The sequence below is a fragment of the Aptenodytes forsteri genome, unplaced genomic scaffold (assembly GCF_000699145.1).
Source record: "Aptenodytes forsteri isolate BGI_AS27 unplaced genomic scaffold, ASM69914v1 Scaffold231, whole genome shotgun sequence".
In the NCBI taxonomy this organism is placed as follows: Eukaryota; Metazoa; Chordata; class Aves; order Sphenisciformes; family Spheniscidae; genus Aptenodytes; species Aptenodytes forsteri.
The window spans coordinates 2,055,382-2,069,975 of NW_008796046.1; the positions used below are offsets into that span (position 1 = coordinate 2,055,382).

At 51.5% G+C, this 14,594-nt stretch overlaps 1 protein-coding gene across 1 annotated transcript in view; it reads left to right on the forward strand.

Annotated features, from left to right (window-relative positions):
• The first annotated feature begins 303 nt into the window (after nucleotides 1-303).
• The window catches only part of TSKU (tsukushi, small leucine rich proteoglycan), a 14,383-nt gene continuing 92 nt past the window's right edge, over nucleotides 304-14,594 (forward strand). Inside the window, exons 1-2 of the mRNA XM_009286124.1 lie at nucleotides 304-338; nucleotides 13,560-14,585. Of these exons, the coding sequence (XP_009284399.1) occupies nucleotides 13,567-14,585 (1,019 nt within the window). The 5' untranslated portion in view covers nucleotides 304-338; nucleotides 13,560-13,566. The remainder of the gene's footprint in view (nucleotides 339-13,559; nucleotides 14,586-14,594) is intronic.

Genomic DNA, 14,594 nt, shown 5'->3' on the forward strand with positions numbered 1-14,594 from the left:
TTGCAGAGGCAGTGGGGAGCAATTACAAAATGCCCGGAGGACGTGACGGACATCCCAGGGGACATTAATTTCTGACAATGAGACGGACTGGCAGGGAAGGCTGCAGGGTCGGGGTGAGGGTCTCCTGCACCCCTGTTCTTTAAGATTGAGTGCAAGGAATAAACCAGCATTGAATAGGTGGGAGGAAATTGGGAGAAAAGAGCTGTAAAACAAAAAACATGCAAAAGTCTTTTTTTTTGGGGGGGGATATAGGAAAAAGCATCCTGTGCTCCCCCAGCCCCGCAGTGAACAGCAGCAGCCTGTGCCACCCCGGCGGGAGACAGAGCTGGGAAAAAAAGGTGAGCCGCCGTCTTCCGGAGGTTTAGAGTTTTCCCTCCATCCCTAACTGCTTTTTTTCTCCTCTTTCAGTCTCTTCTCCCTCCTCCTCCCCGCTTGTCAGCCGGTTGGTGGGGAGAAGCAGAGGCTGGAGGGTGGGATAAGACAAGGCATCCTTGTCCAGCAGCCCTCCTGACCCCCGGCACCCCCGGGCCCTGCGTGGTAGCTGCAGCGCTGGCCGCCTGGCAGGCTATCAAAAGAAACTTCCGAACGCCGAGTTGTTGAGGGCCGGGAAGAGATAAAGGCTGGCTTGAGCAAGCCGTTTCTTGTCTTAAAACTTGGCACCTGGACCTATCAAGGGGAATGTATGAATGGCTCAGCCATTCATTACAGGGAAGCCTTGAGATTTTCATTTGTATTGCAATTTTTATTTTTTTTTTTTTTTAATTTCCTGGGAGTTTCCATCGTTCCCTCTTGGAGTATTTAAAATGTGGAGCGGGGGGGGGGGGGGGGGAAAAAAATACGCACTCTGAGAATCGCCCGGGCCTCCCCCCACCCCCCACCCCACTTGCAGATGCTGCAAGAGATTAAAGCAACCTGGCTACCTTAGCACGGGACATTCCCGAGTTGCATTAACCAGGCTGGAAATCTGCCTGTTGGAGCAGTGGCAAACTGTAAAAAAACCACTTTATCTTTGCCGCAGCTGAGTGAAGGGCCATGTGCTGTGTGTAATATCTGAGTGCTGGCATCCGGGGGTTTTCTTTTCCTTCCCCTTCCCCTCCTCCTGCTTCTTTTTTGCTGTCCATGTATCTGTGATGCTCACTCCTCTTTTTCCTGGTTCGTGCCTGGCAGCTCAAACCCAGGGGTGGGGAGGGAAATAAGGACCTTTTTTTTTTCTTTTTTTTGACTTTGAATAAGAGATCCCTCGTCAGGAAAAACTGAGAACTTAAACGCAAAGCCCTGCTGTGGCAGATGGGTCCAAGCAGATGTGATTCCTCACCCCCATCACGTCTGAAGTGGCAAACGTGCGCAGAGGTCTCCAAGTGGGACAGGACACATCCGTGACCCCAAAATCACCCGTTTTCCTCCCATCCTTGCGAATGAGATGTCTGTAGCAGGGGGTATGGTGAGGCCAAGTTTCACACAGCAGGGTGGAGGAGACCCTTCCTCCAAAACCCTTTAATCCCGGTGCAAAGGCTCAGTTCCCACCCAAGGTGCAGCCCCTGTATCTACCCAGGACCGGAGCATTGCAACCTCTTGCAAGAGATCTCCAACTTAAAGGATTACAGGATCACAGGGTAACTCTGAACCTGGCCAGTCTCATGCACTGTGGGAGAGCATTGCTCTTCTGGACTGTCCCCATATGTCCCACGGTGATGTCCCTATCTCCTGTGCTCACAGCATGGTGCCTGGTGACCTCCCCTAGCTTTGGAGGAAGGAACGGGGTGCAAGGGGCCAGCACCATGTAGCCCATATGGGGGACCCATACGAGGATGCTGTAATTTGGGAACTCTTACTTTGCCAGTCAGTGAAATCAGGTCAAATTAGGTTAGGAGGTGGCTTAACACAGGGTTAAATGGTAAAGGAAGATGGTTGTGTGTGCCCTGGGTGACTTGCGGCATCTCCATGGCACGGCAGACGTGCCACAGAGTGGTGCCAAAAGCAAGGGGACAGGGATGGGGACAGGATGGAGCCAGGGGAGGTGAGCAGCATGAGCGGGCAGAGGTCCCTGGAGAGGCAGGCCTGCTGTTGGCAGCCACTGAGACTGCAGCCACGGTTTAGAGTCCACAAACACTGATTTGAGAGGTGCTTAGATACTTTTCCACCACAACCACCTCCGCAGATGTCCCCTTCCTTGTCCCCCAGCCTGACTGCCCGTTTTGCAGAGGGCAAAGCAGGGCTGGCGTCCCCGGAGTGTCCAGGCAAGGCAGGAGCTGGACATGGTGCACGAGGACAGTGGTGGCATTTGGCTGAACCAGTTGTGGCAGTGGCAGCGTTGGCTGGGGGCTTCTGCACGAGGTGAGACCGGGAAGTCTTCGCTTGTGCTCTGTTCCCTGTTAAAGTGGTGGGATTTGAACCTGGGGATGGTACCCCCATCCCCACACGGGAAGGAACACCTCTCGGTCCTGGGGTTAGTCAACCTTAAGGCGTCAGGAGGGAAACTGAGGCACGTGAATGGGGACTCATGGTAACATCGGCGGTGAGAAATGGGTCCTGGTGGGGACATTTCATGGTAACATCAGCGGTGAGAAATGGGTCCTGGTGGGGACATGGCTCTCCCGACCCACTTTAGATGACCTTTCTCTCCAACACCCCATGCCAGCCAAGACGGACTGGAGGATCCTGGGCCGGGGAGGGGAGGCAAATTGCTAAGGGGACACCACACCACCACATCACTGGGGCAGTCAAGCATCATCTGGGGTGGGAACCACAGTAGGGACGATGCCCTGTTGCTAAGCCCTTTGTCACCTTTACCCAGACCCCCTTCCCCTCCCCAAATCCCCCCTTCCCAAATCTTGTAGGAGACCCACTGGGCGTAGCGAATGTCTCCCGTGCTTTGCCGGGCTGGAGGCAGCTCCTGAAGCCCCGGCTGATGCTCTGCTGGGTGTTTTTGCTGGCGTTCATTGTTCGCAGCGTCACGTTGCGAGAATTATTGGCGAGGGGGGGGGAGAGAAAGGCCGGGAGGGGAACGGGATGGGAGCCTCCAGCTGTGCTGTTTGCAACAATGACGGCCAGGATTGTATTTATTATCTCCTCGGTGGAGGGTCTGCAGCTGCACGCTGAGAGCCACAGGCAGCAAAGAGGCCCGGAGGTTATTGTGCATGAAAAAAAACCCCAACCACACAAATAAATAAAAAGCCCACAAAGAAGCCCTGGGCCAGCTGAGGCAGCACCGAGGGGCACCCAGCCTAACGTTGCCTCCTCGCTTTGCCCTCCGTTATTGAAGCCAGCAGCCCCGCAGGGCTGTTAGGAGAAGGGAGGTTGGGAGCTGCTGCCTTTCAGAGAGCTAAAGCCACATGGGGTCCTCTTAAAATCCTTCTGCCAGGGCTGGAGGCGTTGCCCAGCCAGAGTCCTGCCGGGGCGAATTTCTTTTCCCTCTGCTTTTCATATGATTTTGGCTGGTGCCGGCCGCTACTGCTTGCCGGAGCCGGGCAGAGCACCACGACCAAGGCACGCCATCAGAGGCAGCGTTTGGACAGCTGATTTGCAGCCACCCCTGTTTCAAGGAGAAAGAGCTGGAAAGCCCTTAGAGATACAGGTTGATGGGGCTGCTATGAGCTATTCGCTCCTGGTGGGCTGTGTCTCACCAGGAAGGGCCGAGGCATCACTCTGGGATGTATCGCCTTCCCCTGGCACCATCCCTCCTCTCTCTTCCTTCCTTCCCCCTGCCCAGCTCATCCTCTCCAGGGGAACCCATCCATGTCCATCCATGCAGCATGGGCCTTCTGCAGCTCAGGCCAGCCCACCGGGGTGGTTGAAAGAAAACCACGTCAGGGATGTGGGGTACATCCATAGGGGCACATCCATAGACATCACGCCTTTCCCTTGTGGATCAGACAGCCGCTGGTGGGTCCTTGCAACCTGCGCTCTCCTGGGGTGGGATGTGGCATGTGCCATCCCAGGGACATACGTGGCAGGTGGCATTTCCCAGCCGGGCACGATGATACGGGCGAGCAGCTCTATTAACAGTTAAAACCAAGGAGCGTCCATCGTGGTTAAGAGGTTTCTTCTACCCGTGCTGCACCTCTTAACGTTTCTCGCTGGCCTGGCGTATGGTGTTCGTCCCAGAGTGCATTCCTCTTGGATTATATCATGTCTCTGGGAGCCGGAGTGCTATGAAGAAGTATCGTCATAGCAGGAGCCGGCACAGGAACCGGCTGGGGTTGGGGGTCAGGCGTGGGAAAGCATCGTCAAGGGCTCAGGCTATAGGAGAAGCTTGCTTTTTAGCTTTCAATAATTGACCAGCTAAGAAATAAGGTCCCGTCTCAGGTGTTTTATGCTTTAAAAATTCATGTCGGCTTGTTGGCTTCCTTAGTCTGACACCAGGAATGGTTGGAGAGGAGGGGGAAGCGTGTGTAACCCCAACGTTGCAGACGAAGCTGTGATCCATCATTTTTAAATTTCGCAGGGGGGGATGCAGCCCTGAAGGAGGAGGTTTTAATCCTCCCAGGCTTACTGCTGTGATTTGGGTAAAGTCTGGGTACTCGCAGCCTCCCTCCATGCGTCACGGAGAGCCCTTGGGCGTCGGAGATGATGGGGCAGGGGGATCTGTTGGTAGCTTCACCAGGTCCCTCTACAGCAAAATGCATTAGGGATGGTGTAAAACTTGGTGTAAACCTCTCCCTTTGCTATGAAGTGCCACGCCGAAGGGCTGGTTCGTAAACCTATTTGTGCCCAAATAACTCCTCTGCAACGGAGACCTCCCGTTCTGGGATGTCTCGCTGGGTTTATGATAAAGATCCTGTTCGGGCCGAGTTTGAGGCGGATAAGAAAATATTTATGTTCCCAGTTGAGATGAGGTCTGTGTTACGCTCAGCAAGCGCTGGGATAGCGAGAGCTCCTGTTCCTGGAAATGCTCACTGTTAAAAAGCAGAGGGGGAGGATGGGAAGCAGGGGCTGTCAGGGGGTAAAAGGATTTGGGGTGGTCACCCCTGGGGTGATGCTGGAGCAGGAGAAAGCCCTGAGCTACTGCATCCCTTGCGGGCACCTTGTTTGATCCCGAGCTGCTGGGAACTGGTGTGCGGCTGCCGATGCTCCCACTTTGAGCGGTCCTGCAGCCGGCATAGCCAGGAGGCAACGGTGGGGCCAGGATGCTCACGTCCCCTCTGCTCCCGGCGAGCCCCATGAAACCCCCCCTGGTGCTGCCGGGAGGTGCCACGCCGCACCGACGCCTGCCTTCCCCTGCCCGCAGCCGCTCCGGAGGCTTGGCAAACTTCATTTCCTTTCGGGAACGCCTCCTCCAGGCACAAGCACAGCTCGGCGTGAGGCTGGTGGGCAAAATTGCTTTCAAAAGCCACAGGAGACTATTTCCCCGACCCCGAATAAAACCGCTATTAACCTGACAGCTTCCTGGGCTGAGCGGGGAAGGGGGATTTTTTTGTGCAAAACCCTGGTGCCGCGGTGATTTAATTCCTAATTTGCCCATGCTGGAGGTAGCACCGACTTCGTCCCACTGGAGGTGAAATTCCCAGGAGTTGGGCTGCTGTTTGCTTCCAAGACGTGGCTTTTCAAGGCACGCAGCTCTCGGGGCAGCAAAAATTCTCCGTATTTCAGCCGTGGATGTAAATCAGCTGGAACTTGCCGTATGGGCTGGCAGACCTGCCCGCACAGGTTTCCTTTTGTCAGAGCCCAAAATACACTGCACCGCACCTTGATTTCCTCCTTGCGGGGGGGATGAGGGATGCTGGGGGAGAGATTGCACAAGCGGAATAAACTATTAGCTGTTTAAACACTAGGATGATAAATTACCCATGGCCTCTTGCAAAGCAGATGGGATTTGTGACATTAACAGTTGGAGCAAAGATTATTTTAATAGGGCTCTCCATTTCTTTTATAAAGAAAGGATCATTTTATTTTTTTTTTTTTTAACTTTAAAGAAAAAATAGAGCAGAGGCTGTTTCAGCCGAGCAAGGGACATCACATGTTTGAAAACAAACCCGCAGTGAGAAGCTGTAGGGTTTGGAGGTCCTGGGTTCCCTCTCGATCGATCCCATATGTCTTCTCTGCAGCCCACGTGGTGGGTTGAGGGGCTGCTTGGTTTTGGCTTTGGGGTTGTGAAACGCTTCTGACGCTTAACAATTCGGCTTTGCTCTCGCTAATCTTATCTATCCCGTCCCCTGTAACGTCTATGAACATCTCCCTGAAGGATGGAGAGCATCGGTGGGATGCTGGTTAATCATTGTGGTTTGGGCTCAGCCGTTTCTCTGTGTCCGGAGCTGAGAAAAGCGGAGGGAGATAACTGAGATATGAGGAAAATGAGGAACGGTGTCTTGTTTTTTCCTTCCTCGGCCCTTCTGGCTGTCCACACCCCAAATTCCATGTTTTTTCGGTGAGATTCAAGTCTTGACAGTCAAGACAAGATGCAGAGCAATGTGGTTCTTGTCCAGACCTGGGAGCAGCATCTCACCTCTGTTTATGGCAGTTTTGTCCCCTCCTGAAATCACTTGGAACGGGGACAAAGCACCCTACGGAGCAAATAAACCACTGACTCAAGATCTGCTTGTCTTGGCTACCTCCTGTGATCCCTGGGGACCCACAGGTCAGAGAGGGGAAATCCCACCCTGAGCCCACCCGTCCCCATCACGCCGCCCACCCTGGTCTGCCTTAAATACAACCACGTCTCTGCCTTGAGGGAGGAGAGAGGACTTTTTCTTTCCATCCCCAGTTTGGTGCCTATTGTATATTATTCTTCCATAGCCTGGTAATGTAGATTCCTGATACCACTGGGTTAATTGCTCGCTAACGACTCCCATTTGACTGAATGCAAAGGAGGTGCTTTTACGTCCGTTATTAGCAATCATTAAAGCAGAAAGGAATTAATAGAGAAATATTTTCTTTTTTTTTTTTCCCCTCATTCCCTGCATTTAATTCTGATTTTCCCCAGTGAGCGGGAAGACGGAGCAAAAAGTGTTCAGGCACCCGCAGGATGATTTTAGCTCCTGTTCAGGCCCTCGGTGTCTCTTTACATTGAGCCATAAGGGCTAAAGCCCCCGTCCCAGTGGCTGAGCTTCCCCCCATCCCAACGCTTGCATGCACTGGTGGGGGAAATAGGGTGAGGAGAAGGAGAAGACTGGGTCGCGCGTCCCCTTCTTTATATCCTGGTGGGTAATTGGGGCTGGCTCTGCTGTCTAAGCAGCTTTGCACTTCCCACTGATGAAACCATCGGTGTGAAGTGAATGAAGGGTGATAACTTGTCACCCAAAAGCGACTTGTGCAGTGGCTCCTGATGGACGGCTCCATGAAATCAAGGTGAATTTAGAAAAGCCAAGGGACGACTACTCATCCTGCTGTCACTGACACTTAGAGTAACTCCACTGAACTCCCCCAAACCCATCTAAGCAAATGCAGGATCAAACCTAAATAGCTGATACTTCTTGGAGTCTCATTAGCTCTCGCTCTCCCTAAATCCAAGAAGTCACAAACACTGAGTATAAAACCGGGACCGGTATTTGCAAAGCGTACCCCAAACCAGCAAACAACAAAAAATAACAAATGGGTCAGAAAGCCCTGTTCCCGTGTACACCAGAACTCCTTTGTGAGGAAGCACTAATTGCTTTAATGAGCTTTATAGAGAGGGTAAACACAGCTCTTCGCTGCATGCATGTGGGGACCCCTTCTGCAGGGAAGAGCCGGCCTGAAGCAAAAAGCCTGGATGACCTTTACTTTCAATGGATTCACACACGCACAACAAAAAGAAAGAGTAACCTTGTCAGCAGCAGTTTCTTTATCATGTGAGGGGTGCGTGCCTGCGAGTTAAGGGATTAATAGTCTCTGGTCGTGGGCTGGTTTGAACCAGCTTTGCTGCCTGCTCGCATTGGCACGTGGGGTCTGGAGACCGGGCTGCGATTTCATCTGTGGCGTCATTTGGACTCAGCCCGGGAGAGTCCACACTGGAAAAGCGTAGCTGTTGCTAGTGCTGCACTTTATTCGATAATTATTCCTGGTTTACAGAATAATTAATGGGAGAGGGGGGGAAAAAAAAAAGGTCTCTGAAGCACTTTTGTTGTTGGAGAAGCAAGTCAGGAGCATCCTGGTGCTCCAGAGCCACCATCCCAGCTGCCTCTCGGAGCCTTCCAAGTATTTAAAAAGAGAAAGAGCCAACTATCTCTTTTTTTTTTTTTTTTTTCCCTTCAGTCTGGAGGATTTATGGCCTCTGTCATAACCTATGCTTTTTTTTTTTTTCCCCTTCAGTCTAGAGGATTTATGGCCTCTGTCATAACCTATGCAGCTTGTTTCGCTTTCCAATAGCGTTCCCTTTCCCCTGCCCCCAATCAGTGAATGCAGCCAAGTGGGCCTTGCGGGCCTCGCTATAAAGACTTTGCTTTTTGTTCACTTGGCTGATGCAAGAGAGAGAAGACAAGCCCCAAATTTTCTTCCTGATGAAATATTGTTGCTAATCCAACTCCTCCGTCCTTTGCTAGCACAGCAACTCTACTTGGGATAGGCAGACTCCAGCCCTTCCTTTTTGCCTCTTTCCCTTAAAGGTTGCTATATTTGTTGTTAATCCAGAATTAATCCAGCAGCACATTGGCAAGAAACCTGGAAATTACCAGGATCAGTCCACCGCGTCTTAGGCACGCGGGGATTCATGTCATACCTGATCTGCTCTGAGGGTGGGCTGCTGTTGAGAAGACAGGTCCTGTTTTCCCCATTCCCGTGTCACCCTGCGGCTGGGCAGCCCGATTTGCTGGAAAACTGACCCGCCAAAGGGGGAAAAGGAAGATTAGGGGGGGTTTTGTTGGATGAGTGAGCTGGGTTGCTGGGTGCACCTGGTTGCTGGGCGGGACTCGGGTTTGGAGGATGCAGCCAGGGATGGGGTGGGAAGCAGCAGCCCAAGGAGAGCAGGGCATCCCGCTCCACCACGGTCAAGGGAGAGACGGGGCATCTCCAAGAATGGGTCTGGCCTTAGGTGGGTTTCATCCCCTTCGGGGGCAATTTCTTTCTCTTCACACCACCGTAGAGACAACCTGGGGTTTCTGCACTTCTTACTTATGTACCTTAAGCTTCACTGGGTGACTTTGGGTCTTCAGCCCCGACTCCAGCTGCATTTCAGCTGATGCTTTGCTGAATGACACGTTCGGGGAGGCCGAGGGGTGCAGCATGAACGGGGGGGCCATTTCCTGACTCCATCAAACAACGAACTTTCAAACACCTCCCCCTTGTATTATTTTTTTAATTAATCCTTGATTTTTGGCTATAGGGATTTCGGGCTTGGTGGTTGCCAGGGCAACCAGAGGTAGCCTAGGTAGCATCCTCTTCATCTCTGCATTCCCTGGGGGGGGGGACACCAGTCCCCGAACAATGGGCTTCCATCCAGGGCGGGATGTGTTAGCACATCTCTCTTGGGTGGGAACGAGGTGGCAAAGCCTCAGCTGTGGATCGGGGATGACTAGTGAGAAAAGTCTTTAAGGAAGAGGAGAGGGAGGAAGTCAAGTGCAGTGAGAAGAGTGAATTTGCAACACCACCATAACAGGGCTTTCCTTTTCCCCCCACGCCCCAACCATCAGCTGAGATCTGGGTTTCCTCTGCAGTCTTGTTTTAAAATCAGATTTTAACCTTCTTTTTTTGGCAGGGAAATCTCAATGTGAGGTTTCCGCCCGGGTCCTGCCACACGATGGTGCGGGGGATGAGCAGAGCAGGGAGGAGGCATCAGGGCATCTGCAGGCTCAGGGAGAGATGTGGGATTTGGGGAGAAGGTTAGCACCCTGCTAGGAGCTTGGTCCAACCTTGGCTCCCTTACCCACCACTGGGTCTCCTTGGGGTTGTCTCAGGATATTTGCCGTGCGAAAAAGACGAGCAAGATACAAAGACCAGAGCCCTGCAGCCACTCCGGCCACCTGAAACGTGGCGGACGATGCTGCACTCCCAGCAGCTCCTGTTGAAATCAGTGGGTATAACAAGCTCCCCAGAGCTGTCAGATGGCCAAAATTTATCCCTGGGATCTCTCCGCACCACAACAGCCATGGAAATGAAGAGGTCATGGCTGAACCGGCCTGAGAGACGACAGTTTTCTCCGGGTCGCTTTCCCCTCGCCATCCCAGGTGATGGGGCTGGTGGTTTCTGGCCCATGGTGTTTCCTCCAGGTGAATCTCCCCAGTGCCGCAGGAGGATAACTCATCTTCCTTTTACGAGGGGATACCTTGGCTTCCTGCCTTTGCAGCCATAGAAATGAAGAGGTCATGGCTGAACCGGCCTGAGAGCCGACAGTTTTCTCCGGGTGGCTTTCCCCTCGCCATCCCAGGTGATGGGGCTGGTGGTTTCTGGCCCATGGTGTTTCCTCCAGGTGAATCTCCCCAGTGCCGCAGGAGGATAACTCATCTTCCTTTTACGAGGGGATACCTTGGCTTCCTGCCTTTATCAACAGAGCAGCTCGTAGGCAGCAATCCAAAGGCAATTTGATGCGGTTTCAAATGCACGCTGTACACAGATGAACTGTAAATGCCTGCGGCATGTTTCTTTCCCCATTTCAAAGAGCGCTATCGATTGCTCCATGTGATGATGAAGCATGCCTGTACCTGACTAAGCTCTTCGTTGATTACCTGGCAATGCAGGAGTCTCTTTCCTGGACTGGAAGATGACCAGTACCTTTATTTCTCCTATATCAGAGCTATTGGCCAAGTGGCTTGTTAGCTAATGAATGCTTCATTCTGCTCCATAAGGGAGTTTTTAACTGGTAGTAATGGATTGCATCTCATCTGCAAAGCAATTGCAGAGCCAGTAAGGGAGAATTTGGGGCAGTCCTGTGAGGAGGGAAGAGGCAATAGATGCTGTGCAAATACCTAAGCTGAGCTTTGTGTACTGCATTTCAGCTGCGTAATGTTTCGTGCTTGCTGCTGGCTGGAGCCGTGGATGTTGCAGTGGGAATCACTGCATCTGCCCACTTCTGGCGATCATTTTTGAGGCTGATCAGGAAGGGAATTCCCATGTCAAAAGGGGTTTGAGCAGCTGCATACCAAAGCCCAGTGTTGGCTTTGATTCTTCTCTCAGTTAAACTAGGACTTTGGAGATTGCCCTCTTGCTTTTCTTCAGGTGGCCCAGCAGGAGCCCACAAAGGTCTTATTAGTGCTCAGAAAGCCAAGTCTCACACTGATGTGTCTTTGGACCTGCTGGGGTCTGATCCAGCTCTCACTGGAGTCAACAGGATGCCATGAGGAACTGAGCTGGGCTTTCGAAGGAGAAGTTAGGAGGCACTTTCCCTGTTGAGACATCAAGTTGGAATAGCCACTGGGTGGGATTTGGGAGAAGAAATACAGTAGACTGAGCTGACACTAACGCAGGTACTTCCCTGTACGTGAGACATTTAACATTTGGGTTTTTGCTTTTTGAGTTTCTAAAGAGCTCCCCACTGCTGTAATTTCCCCTGGTAATAAAACATGTCAGTGCGTTCCAAATGCAGCTTCACGAAAAAAAAAAGTAGTATTTAGTTTAGGGGGGACTGCAGAAGGGAGCAAGCCACGGTCTGTCTGCACAGAACCAGAGGGGATCAGCCTTGATGTCATTAGGAAAGGGTTATCTGGAAACGTGTCTACAGAAAGGAGCTCTGCCCCCTGCGTCCCCTCTGCACACATATGTGTTTTCTCAAGAAACAGTCGAATGGGCTGGGACTAGGGCTCATCTTACTGATTTTCTGTTGTTTCTATAGAATAATGGACCCCAGAGGGTTGCGTGTTGGCCTTTAGCAATGCTTTGGTTGCAGGCTCTTTGGCCAGAGTCCCAACTTCTGCTATTTGCAGGAGGTCTGGCAGTTACCTCCAGACAAGTCATATCAGTGATCAGGACAATATTGTTGCAATGCTTTTTCCCCTTTGCACTTCTTTTGCACGTTGGCCAGTAGTCCCTGGTCGGTCTCCTGGGAAGGAGAGCAGGGCCAAGAACACCATGCTGAAAAGGGAGAGAAACTGCTGCCAAGGAGTGGGTGAGGGAAGATGAAGTGTGAACTTCTAGGAAATGGTCCTGGGAAGGTGCAAGGGCTGCGGGGAAGGCACCTCAGCCAGATCAAAGGGTGTGTGGGAAAGGTGATACTGCAAGGAAGTTAATAAAGTGCTTTTAAACAGCAGTGGGAAAGGCGAGAATAGAGACCAGGGGGGCTGAGGTGGGGATGGGAACACACGTTTAAAGGGGATTTTTTTTTTTTTTTTGGCTAAATGAATGCTTGGCACGCGAGTCTCTGTTTATCACCAGCAGCGTAGCCAAAGAGTGGTGCTGATGGATCTGCTTGCCTGGTTTGGTGGGAGTTTTTGTTGGCAGCCTCCTGGAGACCTTGTTTATAAGGCATGAAGAGCCGTCACCCATGACTGCAATGGGAACCAACGAGGACAGCCCTTGCTGCCTCTGCTGACCTGCAGGATGCTGGCACGCTCCAATTTACCCTCTCCAGAGATGCAGAGCTAAAGCTTTTTTGGCTGGCTGTTGAACTCACGCAGCTGCTGTTGCCCACAGTTGTGTGGAGGAGCTGTTAGGATGCGATTTGAAGAGGTCCAGCAAAGCCGGTGAGGTGCAGATCAGCTCTCTTCCTCCCTCCACTGTGACGATGGCGGGACAGAAACATCTTAGATAGAGGAGGATCAAAACCAGAGGGGTGGAGAGAGCTCCTTGCTTGCTGGCATCATTAATCAGAGAGAATACTTAATGTAATTAGCAAAGACTCCCCAGAGGCTCTAATGAAACAAATTGGCTCTCTCCACTCGATGCCTGTGCTGGGCCCGCCACAGCAGAGTCTGGGTTAGACTGAGCACTCCTTGGTTCCTCTGCTTCGGCAGGCGAGGAGCCAGTGGCCGTTGTCTGTCCTACATGCCACCAGCCAGAGGAGCGTTGGTTTTAGCCCTCTTTTTTAGCCAGTTGACATAAAGCAATGCTCCTACTTCTGAATTTGCATTTGAAGTCTAAGCAAGGGAGACGTGCAGTCCGTTTGGGCGGTAGGCAGCTGGCCTTTCTAGCTGTTCATCCTGGAGGATGTTCTGATGATGCCGTTATCTCTGTCGTCTACAGGAAATTTGAATGGAGCTGTGGTTTTTCTTTCCCTGATAAGGGTTTTGGACACCGAGGGTTCCCACTGGGCACACAGCCTCCATGATTTCTCCAACCTCTCAATGCAGGGTCTTGAACCCGGTGCTCCCAAATCTCACATGGATGCCCTGACATGAAGACCTCTGTGTGCTGAAGTTTGCCAGGTTGTAAAACGACTCAGGGTTTGAGCTGCCATTTAGCTTTTTCCTTGGTCCAGTCAAAAGGATGCATGTTGGATAGATCTTGCTTTAAGGCAGCCTACTGTTCTTATAGCTAATTTCCAGCTGCGTCTTAACTTGGTTATATCTGCAAAGACTGTTAACCCAATATTTTTTTCTCTGTTAAGTTCCCAGTGGGGTTCACAACATGTTTGGGACACCCATGCTGTTTAAGGCTATACTTAATCTATCCCTTTGGAAAGACAGAGGAGAAGACTGCACGACTCAAACTGTTACACATCTTCAGTAAAGTAATTTCCACGGCAATTAAATCTATTTTCTTATCGTCTTGTTTTCCAGGTCAACAATGCAGTTCCTAGCCTGGTTCAATTTGCTGCTTCTCCTTCCTTGTTTTGGTACCACCAAAACCTGCTTCCCTGGCTGCCACTGCGAAGTGGAAAGCTTCGGTCTTTTTGACAGCTTTAGCTTGACCAAAGTGGACTGCAGCGGAATAGGCTCACACATCGTTCCTGTCCCAATCCCTCTGGATACCTCCTACTTGGATCTGTCATCAAACAAACTGGAAACAATCAATGAATCGATGCTTACTGGCCCTGGATACACCACCTTGGTGAGCCTCGACCTGAGCTACAACAAAATTGCCAAGATTTCCTCCACAACCTTCTCCAGGCTTCGGTATCTGGAGTCCTTGGATCTGAGTCATAACTCTCTGGAAGTCCTTCCAGAGGACTGTTTCTCCAGTTCCCCTCTGGGCGACATAGATTTGAGCAATAACAAACTTTTGGATATAGCTATGGACATTTTTGCTTCAAAAGGTCAAGGAAAACCCCTGAACGTGGATCTATCCAATAATATGCTCAGCACAATTACGAGGCACCGTGAAAAGAGCATCCCCAACATCCAGAACTTAAATCTTTCTGGAAACAGGCTAACGTCTGTGCCAAACTTTCAAGGGATTCCTCTCCGATACTTAAATCTTGATGGGAACCCTCTAGTCAAGATTGAGAAAGGAGATTTCACGGGGCTGAAAGATTTGATTCATTTATCCCTCAGCAGCCTGCGTGGCTTTGGAGAGTTATCTCCTTATAGCTTCAAGGAACTACCAGCCCTCCAAGTTCTGGATTTATCCAGCAATCCCGACCTGAAGTCACTGACTGCTGAAGTTATCTTCGGTCTGAACTCCCTGCAAGAGCTCAACCTCTCTGGGACGGGCGTGTCGTCCTTGCCAAAGACTGTGCTGAAATACCTGCCTTCCATCAAAAGCATCACCTTGGGGAAGAACATACAGTGTCTTAAGACCATCAAAGAAGGACAGTATCACCGACAAATTGGGCTGACCAAAAAAGAGGTCCTCAGTTGCCACGACAGCCACGG